The sequence below is a fragment of the Pseudoliparis swirei genome, chromosome 4 (genome assembly GCF_029220125.1).
Source record: "Pseudoliparis swirei isolate HS2019 ecotype Mariana Trench chromosome 4, NWPU_hadal_v1, whole genome shotgun sequence".
Lineage (NCBI taxonomy): Eukaryota > Metazoa > Chordata > Actinopteri > Perciformes > Liparidae > Pseudoliparis > Pseudoliparis swirei.
The window spans coordinates 29080830-29097341 of NC_079391.1; the positions used below are offsets into that span (position 1 = coordinate 29080830).

The 16512-nt window shown below is 45.6% G+C and overlaps 1 protein-coding gene across 5 annotated transcripts in view; it reads left to right on the forward strand.

Annotated features, from left to right (window-relative positions):
• myo9aa (myosin IXAa) overlaps nucleotides 1-16512 on the forward strand; it is a 100612-nt gene that overhangs the window by 10354 nt on the left and 73746 nt on the right. For all 5 annotated transcript variants that reach the window (XM_056412273.1, XM_056412277.1, XM_056412274.1 and 2 more), the window contains exon 2: nucleotides 14758-15721. In XM_056412273.1, coding sequence (XP_056268248.1) covers nucleotides 14846-15721 — 876 coding nt within the window. In that variant the 5' untranslated portion in view covers nucleotides 14758-14845. The remainder of the gene's footprint in view (nucleotides 1-14757; nucleotides 15722-16512) is intronic.

Sequence of the window (16512 nt, forward strand, 5' to 3'; positions counted from 1 at the left end):
TCTACAAAAGAAACCCCTGGCGGCTAATTGGGTCAAATTCACTGCAGCCTAATTGGCCGTGGAGATGACGCGCCCGTGTATTGTTACGCGTGTCGGTGGGTCTGCTTGACCTTGTCGCAGGTATTCAAAATAAGAAACCGTGTGTGTGCGAGATGATTCCTCCTGGCGCTCGCCACCTCTCTGCGTCCGAGCGCTCTCGGCCGACCCGCCGAGTGTGTCGTGTGCGTCCCCGTCGCTGTCGTTCACGCCGCCTCGCGGCCGGCCGGCAACGGGTGTTCTACACGTTGAAGGCTTCAGAGGCCGCTGGATGGGACCGGGTCAACGATACCTTCTCTTCCCTCGCCGTCTTCCTTTTCCTCCTCTTCTTTCCTCTCCCCTCGCCGTCTTCCTCTTCATCCTCTTCTTTCCTCTCCCCTCGCCGTCTTCCTCTTCATCCTCTTCTTTCCTCTCCCCTCGCCGTCTTCCTATTCATCCTCTTCTTTCCTCTCCTCTTCTTTCCTCTTCTTCCTCTCCTTCTCCTCTTCTTCCCTCTCCGTCCTCCTCTTCTTTCCTCTCCCCTCTCCGTCCTCTTCTTTTCTCTCCCCTCCTCTTCTTCCTCTCCCTCTTTCCTCTTCCTCCTCCTCCTCTTCTTTCCTCTCCCCTCGCTGTCTTCCTCCTCCTCCTCTTCTTTCCTCTCCCCTCTCCGTCCTACTCTTCTTTCCTCTCTCCTCGCCGTCTTCTTCTTCCTCCTTCTTTCCTCTCCCCTCGCCGTCCTCCTCTTCTTTTCTCTCCCCTCGCCGTCCTCCTCTTCTTCCTCTCTCTCCGTCCTCCTCTTCTTTCCTCACCCCTCTCCGTCCTCCTCTTCTTTCCTCTCCCCTCTCCTCTTCTTTCCTCTGCTCTCTCCGTCCTCCTCTTCTTTCCTCTCCCCTCTCCTCTTCTTTCCTCTCCCCTCTCCGTCCTCCTCTTCTTTCCTCTCCCCTCTCCGTCCTCCTCTTCTTTCCTCTCCCCTCGCTGTCTTCCTCCTCCTCTTCTTTCCTCTCCCCTCTCCTCTTCTTTCCTCTCCCCTCTCCGTCCTACTCTTCTTTCCTCTCCCCTCTCCGTCCTCCTCTTCTTTCCTCTCCCCTCTCCGTCCTCCTCTTCTTTCCTCTCCCCTCTCCTCTTCTTTCCTCTCCCCTCTCCGTCCTCCTCTTCTTTCCTCGCCCCTCTGCCGCCGCTCCCTGATAACACCTCAACCTGCTTGTTTAGTTGCTCAGAACCTTTTTAATCATAGACTGATACTGAATGTTTGACGCTGATAAAGTTCTCAGTTCTCCTAAAACAGCGACTAAGACGTGGATCGGTAAGGACTTTGCACAGTTAGAAAAACAAATACCGACGTCTGCAATTAGCAATTTACTGCAGCGAATATCGTCGTCACTTGGACTCTATTCCTCTTCCGTAATAAGAGACCAGGTAGAAGTCTTTCTTGTGTCAGTCAGCATGTGAAACCTTTCTTTTTACATATGACAAATTCCGATGCTCCGATCCAGATATCGGGCCCCTGGTGACTCCGACCGCTGCATCGGGTGTCGATGACGATGGGGCCGATCGATTCTATTCTGCTCCCTGTTTGCGTCTCATCAATGCCGAGCTGAGGGCGCCAACAACGTGCCACTTTGAACGACTTCCACGGCTGTCTTCCGTCCAAAGTTAAATGTCTCCGGACTTTTTGTTTTACATGGTTATAAAGCAATGTTTAAGTCAAGCCTGATGTCACCGTAAAAACAATGATACCCGTCACTTCCACTCAGTGAGACGTACGGTTTATAAAAAAAGAAACCCCGCTGGTGATCGGGGCTCTGTACTCTTCAAATTTTTTCAGCACTGAAAACATGCTGTAAGGAAACACCCATATGGATTAAATGAATGTTTTTTTTTCGTTGCTATATCAAAGATTTCTGGAAATAACCTTAATTCAAAACGCTTAATGCCTTCTCAAACAGCTGCTGATGATGTGACTTGCTGGCCTTTATCTTATTTATTCTGTTATTTTATTGCGGGGCGGTGTACTTTTCCTATTCCACCGACTGCGCAGCGTCCCATTGATAATTCCAGAGTCCGAAAGAAAAAAAACGTATTTTTTTTCCACTCTTCTGAAACAATAAAGTGTAAATGTGAGGTCGGTTCCAGAGCAAAGGTCTTGTCTCAGTCAGCAGTCATACAGAATGTGGTATAGCCCATTTACTACAGTAGCTCTACTTGGATTGTAATTGGTATCGACTGAAGGGGAGGCATGTTGAGAAGACGGCCCTATATGTGTGAGTAGGTAGGAAAATGACATGGTTTTCCTTTTAATGCTCCTCATATTTAACTGTAATTTTTGCATGTAAGATGACGTAGTTTTATTACGTACCGAGGACTTTCATTGCAATGTGAAGCTGTGTCCTTGAACACTCAGTGCTTTGACTTAAACGGACCTCTCACACTCCCAGGTTGTGATCGTCTGCATGTAGACGCTCTCATTTGTAAAGAAATAAGAATGCTCACACGGTCGGATGTAGGGATGGGTATCCTTTGAGTTTTTTCCGATACCGGTACTTTTAAAACGATACCGGTGCCTGAACTGATACTTAAAAAAAAAAGAAGAAGCACAAAACGACGATTGACAACGACGCCATTAAAAACCTCTTCGGTCATATTCCGTGTAAAAGCCGTTCTCATGGCTGCACTGACAAAAAAAACGATATCAGACTGTCACGCTCGTAGCTAGCGTGAGCTATGAGCTAGCTTCAACATGTTTATGACGGCAAATTTATTATTTGTTGGCCTACTTTTATTTTTTTATTTTTTATTTTTCGTTTTTGGACAGCATCTTAATTTACAAAGTATGCATCAGCACAGGTGTAGTATTCAATACATACCATCCAGTCTTTCAAATTACATAACATTGAACATTTTTGGGAGAGTGTACATACAAACAGAGAAATACATCAGACAAGGGAGAGGGATAGAGGTCGGAGAGGTTTCCTAAACTAGAGCAGCGTTGCAGGGTCATTCATTCATTATCTCCACATGATTTGTCCGTATTGGTTTTGAATATCTCACCCACTTGTCCCAGAGTTGAATAAACATACTTCTCTGAAGGCGGAGGGAGAAGGTGATCCTTTCCATAACATAGATGTCATTTACTATGTCTATCCTACTTTTATGAAAACAATGCCATCGTGGCACCGGTTTTCGGTACCCAACCCTAGTCAGATGTCTAAAATGCTCTGACCTCCAAGATAATGTTAGCCCAACAAGAGAATTCAGTTCACATGTGGATAAGCTAGAGTAGAAGTTGGGTTTGATGGGTGGGGAAAGACAAAGCGTTGCAATGAAACCATCAGTGGAGAAACAGAAAGAGAAACAAAAGTCGTCAAACAAATTGCAGCCAGATAACCGTAACTGTTGTTCTTGTACGTTTGTGAAATATGTACTAATTGGGTTGAATTGCATTTGTGATTTCTAACGATGTGAAAAACAAGGTGTTGTCCACGCTCCGGAGCCTGCGACCTCGTCACGCTGTGTGACCGCCTGGGATTGTTTAAAATGTCACATGTCTGGTTGTGTCGCATTGCTGAAAATCGCTCTCCATTGAATGCTTATTGTTTTCCTTCTCCGCACCACGTGGTGCAGAACTGGCTCCGTCACTCTTTCACCACAGCCCATCTTTATTTAGTTATTTGGGTTTTGTTTCCTTGATGTGTTCATGTTTTTTAAGTGAGCGCGCCCGCATTGCAATGCGTACACATTTGGATGTGGCGCCGTCGTCCGCTGTGTTTCCCTTGCGGTTTCAGTTTGGCTCCAGAGCCGGCTGCATGTGAAGTCTCGAATGAACGTCATGGTTTATTACATGACTATTACTGTTTCTTATCACAAAGTTACCAAACAAAACCGCTTTTACCTCCTTTTAAAAATGTACTTTAAAGATCGAAAAAAGAAAAAGAAAAAAGCATCTTTGAAGAGGGTGAGATGGAAAAGTATTACCGACTTCATGATGGTGTTATGTTGAAGCCCCCTGTGCTACATTTCCTGTCTCACCCAAAGCTGCTGTCATTGTCCTGGGAGTGGACACAGGAAGTGGAACTCTCCATGGCGACAACAGAGGAGTGGTGCCGTTTACTCCCACCGTTTCTCCTGCTGGTTTTCACAGAAGCCCCCCCCCCCCCCCCCCCCCCAGTTGCAGTACATAGTCATCATTAACTCGAATGGTTATCCCACATTGAGTCACGAGTACATTGTTACTCGCGGTTTTTCCATCGAGGTCATTTACGAGCGACTTGACCTCGCGCTGTTTTATTGTTTTGTTTTTGTGTCTGAACGTAAAGTTACATTGAAGCTTTGACTGAAACCGGTTTGCCACAATGTTCTTCCTCCGGGAACGCGTGTCGCGTCAAAATACCGACTCGGTGAAAGTAGCGCACGCGAGATACAAGTGGTTGGTACAGAAGTTGCAGAGATATCGGAGCACACGGGAGCATGCAATCTCTTTATTCGTTTCTTTTCTACAATGTTGTCCTTGGAACTGCTCCTGTATTCCTGCATTAATTTCCTTCCTCTGCTCTCTCCCTCTAGTCCACCTCGGGCAAGAACAATAATGGGTCCCGCACAGCACGCTTTTAATTTAGCACGCACACAGCACTTCCTCCAGTGTCATATTTTCATGCGGGTGGAATGCAGAGCGAGTTGGTGTCGGCCCGGCGTTTCATTCAGAGTGACCGGCCACAGTTCTCCTCTGCCGTGTGCACTAAGAGGCCTTTAGTACTTTTTTGATTACGGCGTGGACAGCGAGTCCAGCGTGGACTTGTTCCAGCGCCGCCCCGGCCTCACTTTACTCGGGTGTCTTGGCCACACACGTCCTGTGAGCTGTAATGGCAGCAGTGTAAAGGCCAACACGTGGTCGTTGAGGTCCACTTTTTTTTTCACCGTGATGTTTTCCTGTTTCAGGCTGGTGAGCAGTGGTTTGTTTGTGTAGTGGATAAATACTTTGTCCCATGTCTAAAATGCCATTTTAAACCTCGACAATGAATTTGAACTGCAGTTTAAAAATGAAATTATCTGAATTTAATGGACCATCTCTGTGTTTTGGAAAGTTTTAGCTCCTTAGCTACAAATCCTGGATGTCTTGCATCTTTAAATGACATTTCCAAATGAAATCTGAATGGCTTTCTCATACATTCAGAGGCAGCCATGGATTTCAAAGTATTTGTGTTTGACAATCGATCAATAGACTCTCGTTAGTTCATCCTTTTTAATCATTCTTTTTCTACACAATAAACCTGCCTCATCAATGCTTTGTTTGCAATTATATATGAGATGAAAAAGACAAAATCAGCAAACCCTTACACTTTGAGAAGCTGGAAGCAGCTTTTTTTTCTTCAAAGATAACAACCGAATATCAAAACGTTATATAAGTATGAGCTTTATCCTTTAGCCAATCTATCCTCTATTACGTGTCACTTAAATGGTGGAATAGACCGTGTGTTGAAGTGCAGTAATGATACACAGTGGTGTGTCTGCATGCTGGAGCCAGGTTGGTTCTCAGTATTTCTCACTCTCGCTTTCACACAGATCACATTTCGGGAAACCAACATCCTCTCCTGTCTGTCCGTCTCGCCTTTCGTTTGCTCGACTCGGCTCTCACACTTTGCCGGCTCTCTGAATATTCCGGTCGGAGCTCATGTTCCACGACCCGGCCACCGCTTCCTACTCAAGAGAGACTCGAGTGAGCGCACAACGCGGAGGTAGTAATGTTTGTTTCAGGCCCCAGACCCACGTCACCGTGAAACAAAGACGAGTCTACCTTCTGGGCTTCAACTGACGAGGGAATTCAGTCGTGACTCTGTCTACTCCCTTCAGTTCATCTCGACTCATTCCTCTCTAATGGAGACGGCGGTAAATCTAGCTCAACTAGATATTAAGGCTTATGATGCGTTTATTGTCAGGTAATTCTGCTCCAATTGTTTTAGGCTCGTCTTCCCAAGCTTTAAAACAATATTTAAACTAGAACGGGCACTCGGTAGAGCGCATACCTTCGCATATCACAAGATTGGGCATTGAATTATGAACATTTTGGCATTAGTTGCATGCCAATTGGATAAAAATTGACCGCGCTATGGTAAAAAGAAGATTTTGACCTTTTCATGACCTTGACTTTGACCCGATCGATCCCAAAATCTAATCAAATGGTCCCCGGATAATAACCAATCATCCCACCAAATTTCATGCGATTCGGTTTAATACTTTTTGAGTTATGTGAGTAACACGCATACAAATAAATAAATACACTGCGATCAAAACATAACCTTCCGCATTTTCAATGCAAAGGTAATGATTCATTATGTGGCAAAACTGAAAAAGTCCACAGGAACCAGATACGTGTGAGCCCGATCACACTTAGGTTGTGGACATGAGTTGTGTACATTTTGACCATAGTGGTTCCAGCTTTTCAGATTAAGTTAAATGTGACAAGCTTTTAAAGCCACGAAGAGGTCACAGTTCACAAGGAAAATACCTCCGTGACACCCTCACTTTTATCTTTTGTCCTGGTTGACCTTTGACGAGGTTTAAGTTTTGTTAATTGATGTTTGAAGTTTCATTTGCCCCAAATCAGAGTAGTTATTGTACCTTTTGTGTTTGGGAATGTTGCATCAATTATTGTTGAAAGTAGTAGTAAAAAATCATCTGAATAATTAGAGCGGCTTTCAGTCACTTTGAGCATTTGTAAGCTGCGATGAGAAAACTATTTTCTGTGTTGGCAAGTGTACCGGTGCTGAAAAAAGTTCTGGAGCAGTGAGCACAGTCTACACATTTGAGCTTTGAGGAAACATTTGCATGTATTAACTGCAATTTTAACGAAACCACAAAACCCGCAACGTTAAAGACGCTGACGGCAGCGTTGGCATCCTGCGCTCCTCGTTTTCCACTGACCGAAATGAGCGTCAAACATGGTCATCCAGCAGTGAGTTAAATACAGGGAGCCGTTGCAGTGGGCTGCGGGGCCACATCCTCCACGTTACAGTCAATTTACCACCATGTCGAGAAACAAAGTTAACCTCTGTCAACCATTTACTTTGTAGATGTCGTCATCCTATAACGTGTTTTTACGCTTGAAGTGGTGTAACAAACTGTAAGTTAGGTACACATGCAGTCAGAGCTATACAATGAAACCCGACAATCATCTATGGCCTTTAACTTGTGCTATTTGTTTTTTTGTTGAGGCTTTATCGGGACTACTTGGAGGGCTAGTTGTTTAACTCCTGCAGACGAGCTAACTGCTAACCTGCTAGCTAGCTGGAACATGCTAAGGCTACTCGGTAGCAAAAGCTACCCAACTTTTTTTGATTTTTGTAATGTACCATTTTGTTTTCAGGATCAAAGTTTTGATGGAAGAACGCTCTCGCTTCCTGACCGGAAGCTGGAACCTGTATTTACTTTACACATTACATTAGGCTACATTTCATTTAGCTAACACTTTCATCCAAAGCGTCGTGTTACATTCACGCAGTGTTGCCAGGTCTGCGGTTTTCCCGCGGAATTGGGCTACTTTTGAAGTGCTGCCGCGGGTTGAATTTTTTTGTCCGCTGGTTCGGGTAGACCTATTTTGCATGCAAATTACATGAATATCTTAAAATAAAAATCCATATTTTAAATGACATTTATTTATACCCAAATCCTACCAAACTGACTCCAGATCAGCACGTACACACATGGCCATGGACTTTAAAAGCAGTGTATATGGTTTTGCATATTTTGAGTTCTGATATTGGGCTGGTTTTATTGGCCATTGGGCTGGTTTTGTCACACAGACCTGGCAACTCTGCATTCACGATCGTAGACACCGCTACAGGGAGCAATTCAGGGTTAAGTGTCTCGCTCAAGGACACATCGACTAGGACGTGGATTCATTCACGAACAGTCGGACTGCAGATTTCCGCGTCCACCGCTATCTTCGCGTCGCTCGACACGTCGTCCGAACGAGCCGACGAGGTCGAGGCGCTTCTCTGTGAGCGACAGCGTTGCCTCCAGGCCGAAGGTGGGACGCACCAGAGGCAGCGTTGTGTTACACATTGATACGTTTGGGAATGGTGACCTGTAATTATGTGTCTGTGTGCGTTTGTTGGACATGTCGACGCTCGCATGGCACCTCCACCGCCACTCATCAATCAGCTGACCTCTCCGTTCCTTTCATACAGCCGGGGCTTGTCCTCTTGAACTCTGAAGAAATGACCTATGTGGTGGATAGATCTGGCGTGCTGGTAACATGCGGAAAACAACAAGAGTAATACCAGAAAAATAAATAAAAATACCATGACAATCTAGAGTATTTGCTACCTATTTTATTTTATGATCACTTTTAGTAGTTGATATTTAAACATTTGTTTTTGCTGTTGATTTCTTTTGTTGCTGCTCCACCAATATGAAGTTGGTGGAAAACACAAGCATGAAGCTGGATGACCAGATCCATATTGTGAGATTTTCTTTTAAATTGGTATTCAAAACTATTGATTTAAAAGTTCATCTTTTAACCTGGCACACAGTTTTTCAGTGGAAGTTGCATACACATTAAATCACATATTTATGAGAAAGGCGTAACGATCTGGAGAACGTTTAGTTCTTCAGATATTCTTTTTCGTTATGTTTGCGAGAGTACATGTTACTACTAATACATTTCCCCCAAGCCCCAATGGAGACTCTCGGTTTAAACTTTTTGTATTAGTCTTCAACGTTGACTTCACACTCGATGATTTAATCGGCCAGAACCGATACCTTTTATTAAAACTAGATGTTCGTGTCCTCAACAGTGATGCCGAAAACATATAACGGCAGATCTACTTTGTGCAATTCTACTATGATTGTAAAAGTGGCACCAAAAAAAAAGTATATATGGATTCTCCAGGAAGTTCAGTTTTATTTCTCGACAGTCTCAGTCAAGACTACAGTTTGAGCAACATATAAAAGTACAACTCCAATGATGTTGAAACCAGTTCTTAGACTGCCAGCTTCAAACGCCTGCTCTAAACATGTCTTTCTTTACAACCTGTTTTTTTTCAAAAGTTCTTTATAGAAAATGCTGCGGGAGCGTTGGTTAATTTTCTTTTTAACACTTTCGGGGCAATCTTCCTTCAAAGGTTAGTCCCATTTTCAGCAGTTAAATCTCATTCCTCCTCTTTTTTTTTTTTTTACAGTGTTTTTATGACTTCTTGTACTGTATACGTTTTATGTCTGAAGAGCAATTTCTTCAGCCTGTAACGAGGGAGGAGGGGGGGTGGTTAGACCTGGCAGCGTGGCCCTATTAAAAGCAGCAAAATGAGTTCCCGCGTGGTATTTATACTGCATGACACAGTTCTGGCTTTGTGTGTCTTATCTGTGCTGTAATATTCTGCCATAATTAGCACCTTCTTTCACACATGTGATGATTCCCGTGGACACCAATAAACTAAACACACCTATTTTTATATATCACAAAGTACTTTGCAAATGAATATAAAAACATATTCAGGAAACGACTGAAGTCGGCAATTTAAATTATTATAAAGAAAGCCACACATCTTGTTTTTCAAAACATTAAATGGAGTCATTTTTCCATAATATTCTCTGCTGATGAAAGAGTCTTATATTATCCTTATATCTTATAGTCTCATATTATCCTGAGATGGACTGGCGACCTGTCCAGGGTGTACCCTGCCTTCGCCCAATGTCAGCGGGGATCGGCTCCGCGACCCTAAAGAATAAGCGGTTTGGATAATGGAATGGACATGTAAACATAGCGGCTGAATATGGCTCTGCGGCGCTCTCGGACCGGCAGGTGAAACCCGAATAAAACGGGTCAACGAAGAAGTGAGAGTTCACGATCCAGTGCCAACTCGGACACCTCCGTGTAGCGCATTCAAACTCCCAGTCGCCAAAGGCTCAAGAAAGAGCCACCGTGACATTATGAGCCTTGAAGACACAAGCTGAGCCCTGATCCCACACACACACACATGCACATACACACACACACACATGCGGCGTTTCAGAAGGATGATTTCACTTCGTGGAAAGCCGACCAAACTTGATCCTTGACTCCTCGGCAACAATGGCAGCCATTGAAGAGACGGACTCGCGTGGTCGAAGCGCTCCTCGGTTTCCCATCGGAGGGAATCGCAGAAAGAATGCAAACCATTATATTCTGTCAATAAATGATGTGTGTTTCGGGGAAGTGAGTCTTCCATGAAATGCCGTTCACTGACGATTCACTGGTTGACGATTCGACCGCACGATAATTCTGGATGCATCTCAATGTGTCGCATCCACTCTCTTCTATATTACTGCAAATGATTCTAAGATGCGTCTTTGAGAAATGTACCCACCTCGCCAAAATGCTCGACATGCAAAACCAATAACTATGCCACTGCTGTCGGTTGAAGAAAAAAAAGGACTTGTTTCGATGTCATAGTTTGAAAATCATTCCATCTGTTGGATGCTTTGAGTTGTCATAAATCTACCGCACTTAAAGTGAGGAAACCAACCCGACGGCTGATCCCAGTACAGATACGTCTCCACGTTAAGCTCAACTCTGAACTCGGATAACATCTGACCTGAGTTTTAAAGGGGACATATTATGAAAATTCCACTTTTTTAGTGCTTCTATACGTTAATTTGGGTATCTGGCATGTCTCCCAACACAAAAACGCTGGAAAAAAACAACTCACGCGGCTTGTTGTGGTTCCTCTGTCAGAAACGATATGCTTGAGTGCGTCAAATGGGATCACCACCAACGTCTACGTAGATTTTGAAGCACGCCCATGTAGGGAGTCTGGCTCCATGGCCTTGGACCGCCCCCCACCACCACTCGACCCATCCAGTTTCAAGACGGTTCGGTGACCTTAGCCAATGTACAAACAAAAAAAATGTAGAAGTGACAAAGTTAACTTACCATTCAGAAACGTCCTGTTGAGCCCTAACTTCTCGAACTTGTTCGGGAGCCTCTTCTTGTTCAGGGTCTGACTCTGGTTCAAAATGATATGGTTGCACGACGCTATCTTCATCTGCATTAGCCATATTTCTACAAAGGTAATGGCTAGCTGGGCAGGCAGCAGCTAGGCGAGCGCATCTCGTGGAGGAGGGGGGAGGCGAGAGCTGGCTCATTAGCATTCAAAGGAACAGGCACTCAAAACAGGTAAATCTGTGGGGAGGTGTTTTTGACAGTGTAAAAAGGGTGCTGTTTGAAATGATTCTTGTGGTATTTTGACCAAAATATGTTCCAAACATTTCATTAAGACCCCAAGGAACCATATCAACTTGTGGAAAAATGGGCATACGATGGGTCCTTTAACTCGAAGCAACAACATTTGTGTTTGTTTTACACGTGTGACATATTTGACGATCCATATCTTTGTTGAGCTTGGGTCAGTCCTGGTCCGCTGTCTCTTTGGCGGGAGAAAGTACCATCAGGCAGATTCCAGGCTCAGATTACTTGACTGCGAGTCCTACACCCTCCATTCAGGTGAAGTAACCAGATCTGTTGCTGGTTCAGTTGTTAGAGGAGGACATCAATGAAGAAGAGGCCACTGCAGGTTCCTTCCAGCTGTGCCCCCCCCCCTCCCTGCGTTGTCACTTCCTCCAGGGCACAAACCTCGAGCTTATCTACATCGAGCATTTTTCTTTCAAAGTTACAGTGCTCAGGTGAAAATGACATCACGCCTCAAACATTCTCTCTTCCTCCTCTTCTTCTGCGCTCGCTTGCCGCGTGGCGGTGCGCTCTCTCAGGTCGTCGCAGCACAATGTGTGGGAACGCGACACTTTGTTTCACAGTTCGCAAAACGGGCAACAATTGTGATCATGTGTGAAGGTTTTCAGTATCAGTCATTTGTCCTTGTGGTGGTCCGTGTAGGTCTGAAGAGTGACTAGTTTATCCGTTATCTCAGAAGTGATTTTACTCTGACACAAGCATGAACAAAAGAATGTTTTTTTGTGTATCACTTGGACAACTGAATTTGCGGGGGTGGTTTCAGGGATTCAGGGACCAGTTGAGTGCAGGGACAACACAGTTTGGATATTTCTTTTCATTATCTTTCTGACATTTTAGAGGTATATATATTTTAAGCCTTTTCTCTCCAGTTTGCCTCCTCCCCTCCCCGTTTGACTTCTTAACTCGTAGTTGGTTTGGATCTTTTCTGATTCAACTGACGTAAACAGTAACACCGGTTATCTAACCGGCTCCCTGGGTTTGTTTATTATTCCCTCCTTTGTAATATCCGTTTCAAAACCCTGTCTCCCAAATATTCATCAACAAGGATTACATTTAAAAAACAGCGAGGTCGTTGTTTGTCGGTTGTCAGACGGCCAGAGCGGCCCATTACATCTTTCTACCAGGTGATCTTTGTTTGTAGGCCGCTGCCCTTTGTCCCGTCTAATTTATGTCTAAAGCCTGAAAATGTGTCTAATTAATCACTATTTGTATTCTGCATGATAACAGGCGGATTGAGCAAAAGCAAATAAATGACTTTTTGTTGTTGGTGATTAGTTAATAATTCCAGTCTGTGGTTGATGCAGTTGTATAGGGGCCCGGAGCAGTGGAGATGGTTGTTACTGGGGAGATCTTTGGTGGTGGGTTGAGTTTTGCCGCCGTTTTCCTGAAACAGTCCATTAGTTGCTTTTCCTTGTGCGATTGTAAACGGAAGCAGCCAGCATGGCTACAACCCTAAATACCTCCTCCTTCCCTATCCTTTAAGCAGAGAGCTGACCATCTGTTCCAGGCACCGAGCCCTACCTCACACACACAGTTAATACCTGTTATTGGCTGCTTAATGCAGTCAGATTGAACGCTTTGTTCGAGGTTAAAGGTGACATGTTTGTGCGTGTGTATTTGGAAAAGAGGAGAGGTCCCGTGTGTGTGTGTGCCTCATGGTCACGCCAACGTCGCTGAGGAGAGACGGATGGCGGGAGAGGTTGGACAGGAAATGACCAGTGGTGCAGGAGCCCTTTGTGCTCCCCTCTGCGCACCAACTAAACGTGTCCCTGTTCCATTTCCTGTTTTCACTTTTTCTGCTCATGCAGTTCATGCAAAAATAGAAGAAAAAAAACGGACACATTTGTGATATACTTTTTTTGTTTCGCGTGTCCTTTTCCTCATTTATACCTGACCAGATGTAAACATCTCAAGAACAATTGAGATTTTCGTTAGAGCCGCAACACTAAACATTTCTTTGTCTGCATCTTGTCAAACACGACCATTTGAGCCTCTTCTTTGTCACATGAAAATGAAACTGAAAATGAACTGAATCTTTGGGTTTTGGACTGTTGGTCAGACAAAACAAACACTCCTGGCTGTAGAATTGACGACACACACGGCAACTTTACTTACTTTCGCCATTCCTTTCTCTACCCACTGGGAAAAAACGCCCAAGTTGAAGCTCCTTCGCCTGCTTTGAGAATCGGTTTCTGAAGGAGAAGTCGAGAGACGGGTTGAAGGAAAGCGGGCACAATAAAGACAAAGTGCAGCGCGTCACATGGTAACTCGTGGAATGCGTTGAACGTTGACGACGAGACACAAGACTGCGACGCTCTCTGGTTTGGATGAAAGAAGCAAAACAGCTGCTGTTGCAACGAAGGCTTCATCTGCGGTCGACAGACATGTACACAATAAAGGGCCTCTTTGTTTTAGCACTTGAAAGAATAACATGCGACACAAATTATGGTTTTATAGAAGATCTGCTGACAAAAAGCAGCTCAAGTCAACTCATATGTCTGGACTTGCTTTTGTTTAAGTTTTATTCGTGTCTTTTATGTTTTTAACTTTATATCCTTTTTTTTATGTTGTAAAAAAGAAATTGTGTTGTGGAGCACTTTGTGACATCCGCTCTTGAATGGTTTTCTTATGATATCATGATTGAAAGCATCATGATAGCTAGATATCATGCATACAGTCAAACACCCGCAGTGCTCCGTTTTTTAAGAGCAATCACGTATATATTTGGCTTATTTACTGTATTTGGAGTCTTGCAGACGCACAACCATCCCCATGCAATGCTGATTATATTGGTTATCCTTGATGGGAACATTTAGCTCCATTAGCTGGATGCTTGTGCGTATTGTGTGACGATTCCGGTTCAATTAACCATTTAAAAATAACTTTAATTGATTCATTCCGATGTGATTTATCAAAGGTTTTTGCTTCAGAACTCTCCACAACTTGATGGTGAAGAACTCGCAGCTGCTCGGTCACTTCTCTCTCTCTCTCTTTCTCCCCCCCCCCCTTCCCCCCGTGGCCTCTTCTCACCCCATGATGTCTGCTGTGTATTAATGAAGGAGCTTGTGAGGGGCGTGATTGTGTCTTCTTCAGTAAAGAGGTCGTCAGCTGTTGGTCTCGGCGAGAGTTTATGTGTGTGTGCTCGTGTGTGTGTTGATGGTAATCCCGTAGATCCAGATGACTTATCCGTCATCCTTTTTATGAGTGTGCATGTCGGGGCTCCGGCAAAAATAATGTGGCCCTTTTTCAGTTTACGTAATAGCGCATGAAGTCCGTGTGTCATAATCCGACACATTTCGTAATCTGTCTGACTGCCGAGGGCTTTGGTCTGGATTTGGATCAATTCAACCGTCGGTAGAAGCTTTTGTGGCAGTTTCACATCGTAGATATGCAGTGTCATTGGAGCTGTTTCGCTTGATGTGTAATCTGTGGCTTTTAAAACGGCGATATTTAGATTTTAAACCGATCCTTAAGTCTTCCCAGAGTATTGATGGATATTTGTGTCTCCCTCTTCTGCCCCACAGAGGTGATGTCTTGACTCGGCGGTCTCTCCAGCCCAGTAAAGACGTGCCACTGCCGGGGGCTGCTGCTCATGGGAACTCCTGCTCCGCCATGAGTGCTCGTGATGGCGTTGGTGGAATGGGCACCTTGGGCCGGCGGCCGCGCTTCGAGAACTCCGAGTTCACCCTGCGCATCTACCCAGGCGCCCTGGCCGAGGGCACCATCTACTGCCCGATCAGCGCCCGCAAGACCACCACCGCCGCCGAGGCCATCGAGCGCGCCATCGAGCGCCTGCAGCTGGACCGCACCAAGTGCTACATCCTGGCCGAGGTGAAGGAGTTCGGCGGGGAGGAATGGGTGCTGAACCCCTGCGACTGCCCCGTGCAGAGGATGATGCTCTGGCCCCGCGTGGCGTTGGAGCAGCGCACGCTGTTCGGCGGCGAGGATTACCGCTTCCTGCTCCGGCTGAAGAACCTGGACGGCTCGATCCACTACGGCGGCAGCCTCCAGATGTGGCTGCAGGTCACGGAGGAGCGGCGGCGCATGGTGGAGCGCGGACTGCTGCCGCAGCCCCATCCTCAGGGGGACCACGCCGACCTGTGCCACCTGCCGGAGCTCAACGAGCGCTCGCTGCTGGACAACCTGCGCTCGCGCTTCCGCCAGGAGAAGATCTACACGTACGTCGGAAGCATCCTCATCGTCATCAACCCGTTCAAGTTCCTGCCCATCTACAACCCCAAGTATGTGAAGCTGTACGACAATCACGCGCTGGGCAATTTGGAGCCGCACATTTACGCCGTGGCGGACGTGGCGTACCACGCCATGCTGCAGAGGGAGAGGAACCAGTGCATCGTTATATCGGGGGAGAGCGGCTCTGGGAAGACGCAAAGCACCAACTTCCTCATTCACCACCTGACCGCCCTCAGCCAGAAGGGGTTTGCCAGCGGAGTGGAGCAGATCATCTTGGGGGCCGGGCCGGTGCTAGAGGTAAGCGGGAAAGACTTCTGGGATTCAATAAATACACATTTGTCGTCTGCTGATGACAACTGTGCATTAGAGACGAGAGACTTGACCTTGAGGCAGACCACAGTTACAACTAGAACGGGCACTCGGTAGAGCGCATACCTTCACATATCACAAGATTGGGCATTGAATTATGAACATTTTGGCATTAGTTGCATGCCAATTGGATATAAATTGACAGTGCTATGGTAAAAAGAAGATGTTGACCTTTTCATGACCTTGACCTTTGACCCGATCAATCCCAAAATCTAATCAAATGGCCCCCGGATAATAACCAATCATCCCACCAAATTTCATGCGATTCGGTTTAATACTTTTTGACTTATGCGAATAACACGCATACACGCACACATACAAATAAATAAATCCGCGGCGATCAAAACATTACCTCCCGCATTTTCAATGCGACGGTAAAAATGACCACTTTGGACTCGACTGCAATGAGACGAGACTCTTGAAAGACTTGAGACTCGATGTGGATTTGCCTCAAAAGGTAGACAGTTCTCGCTTATAAGCCTTGACATACCGAACGATACCCGTCTTCTGGAGCTCTCCAAGTCATCCCAGTATGTGTGGGCTGATGTTTGGCTGCATAAATCATTGTGTCTTTTAACATCAGTTACACAACCGTCTCTGTGGTCAGCCCCGTGTCTCGCGTCGGCCCCCATGCAGAGGTTTCATTGCACTTCCATCTGTGTTGGGGATTACGTCGCACACACAGGGGAGCTCTCTATCTGCAGAGCGCCAATGGCCTG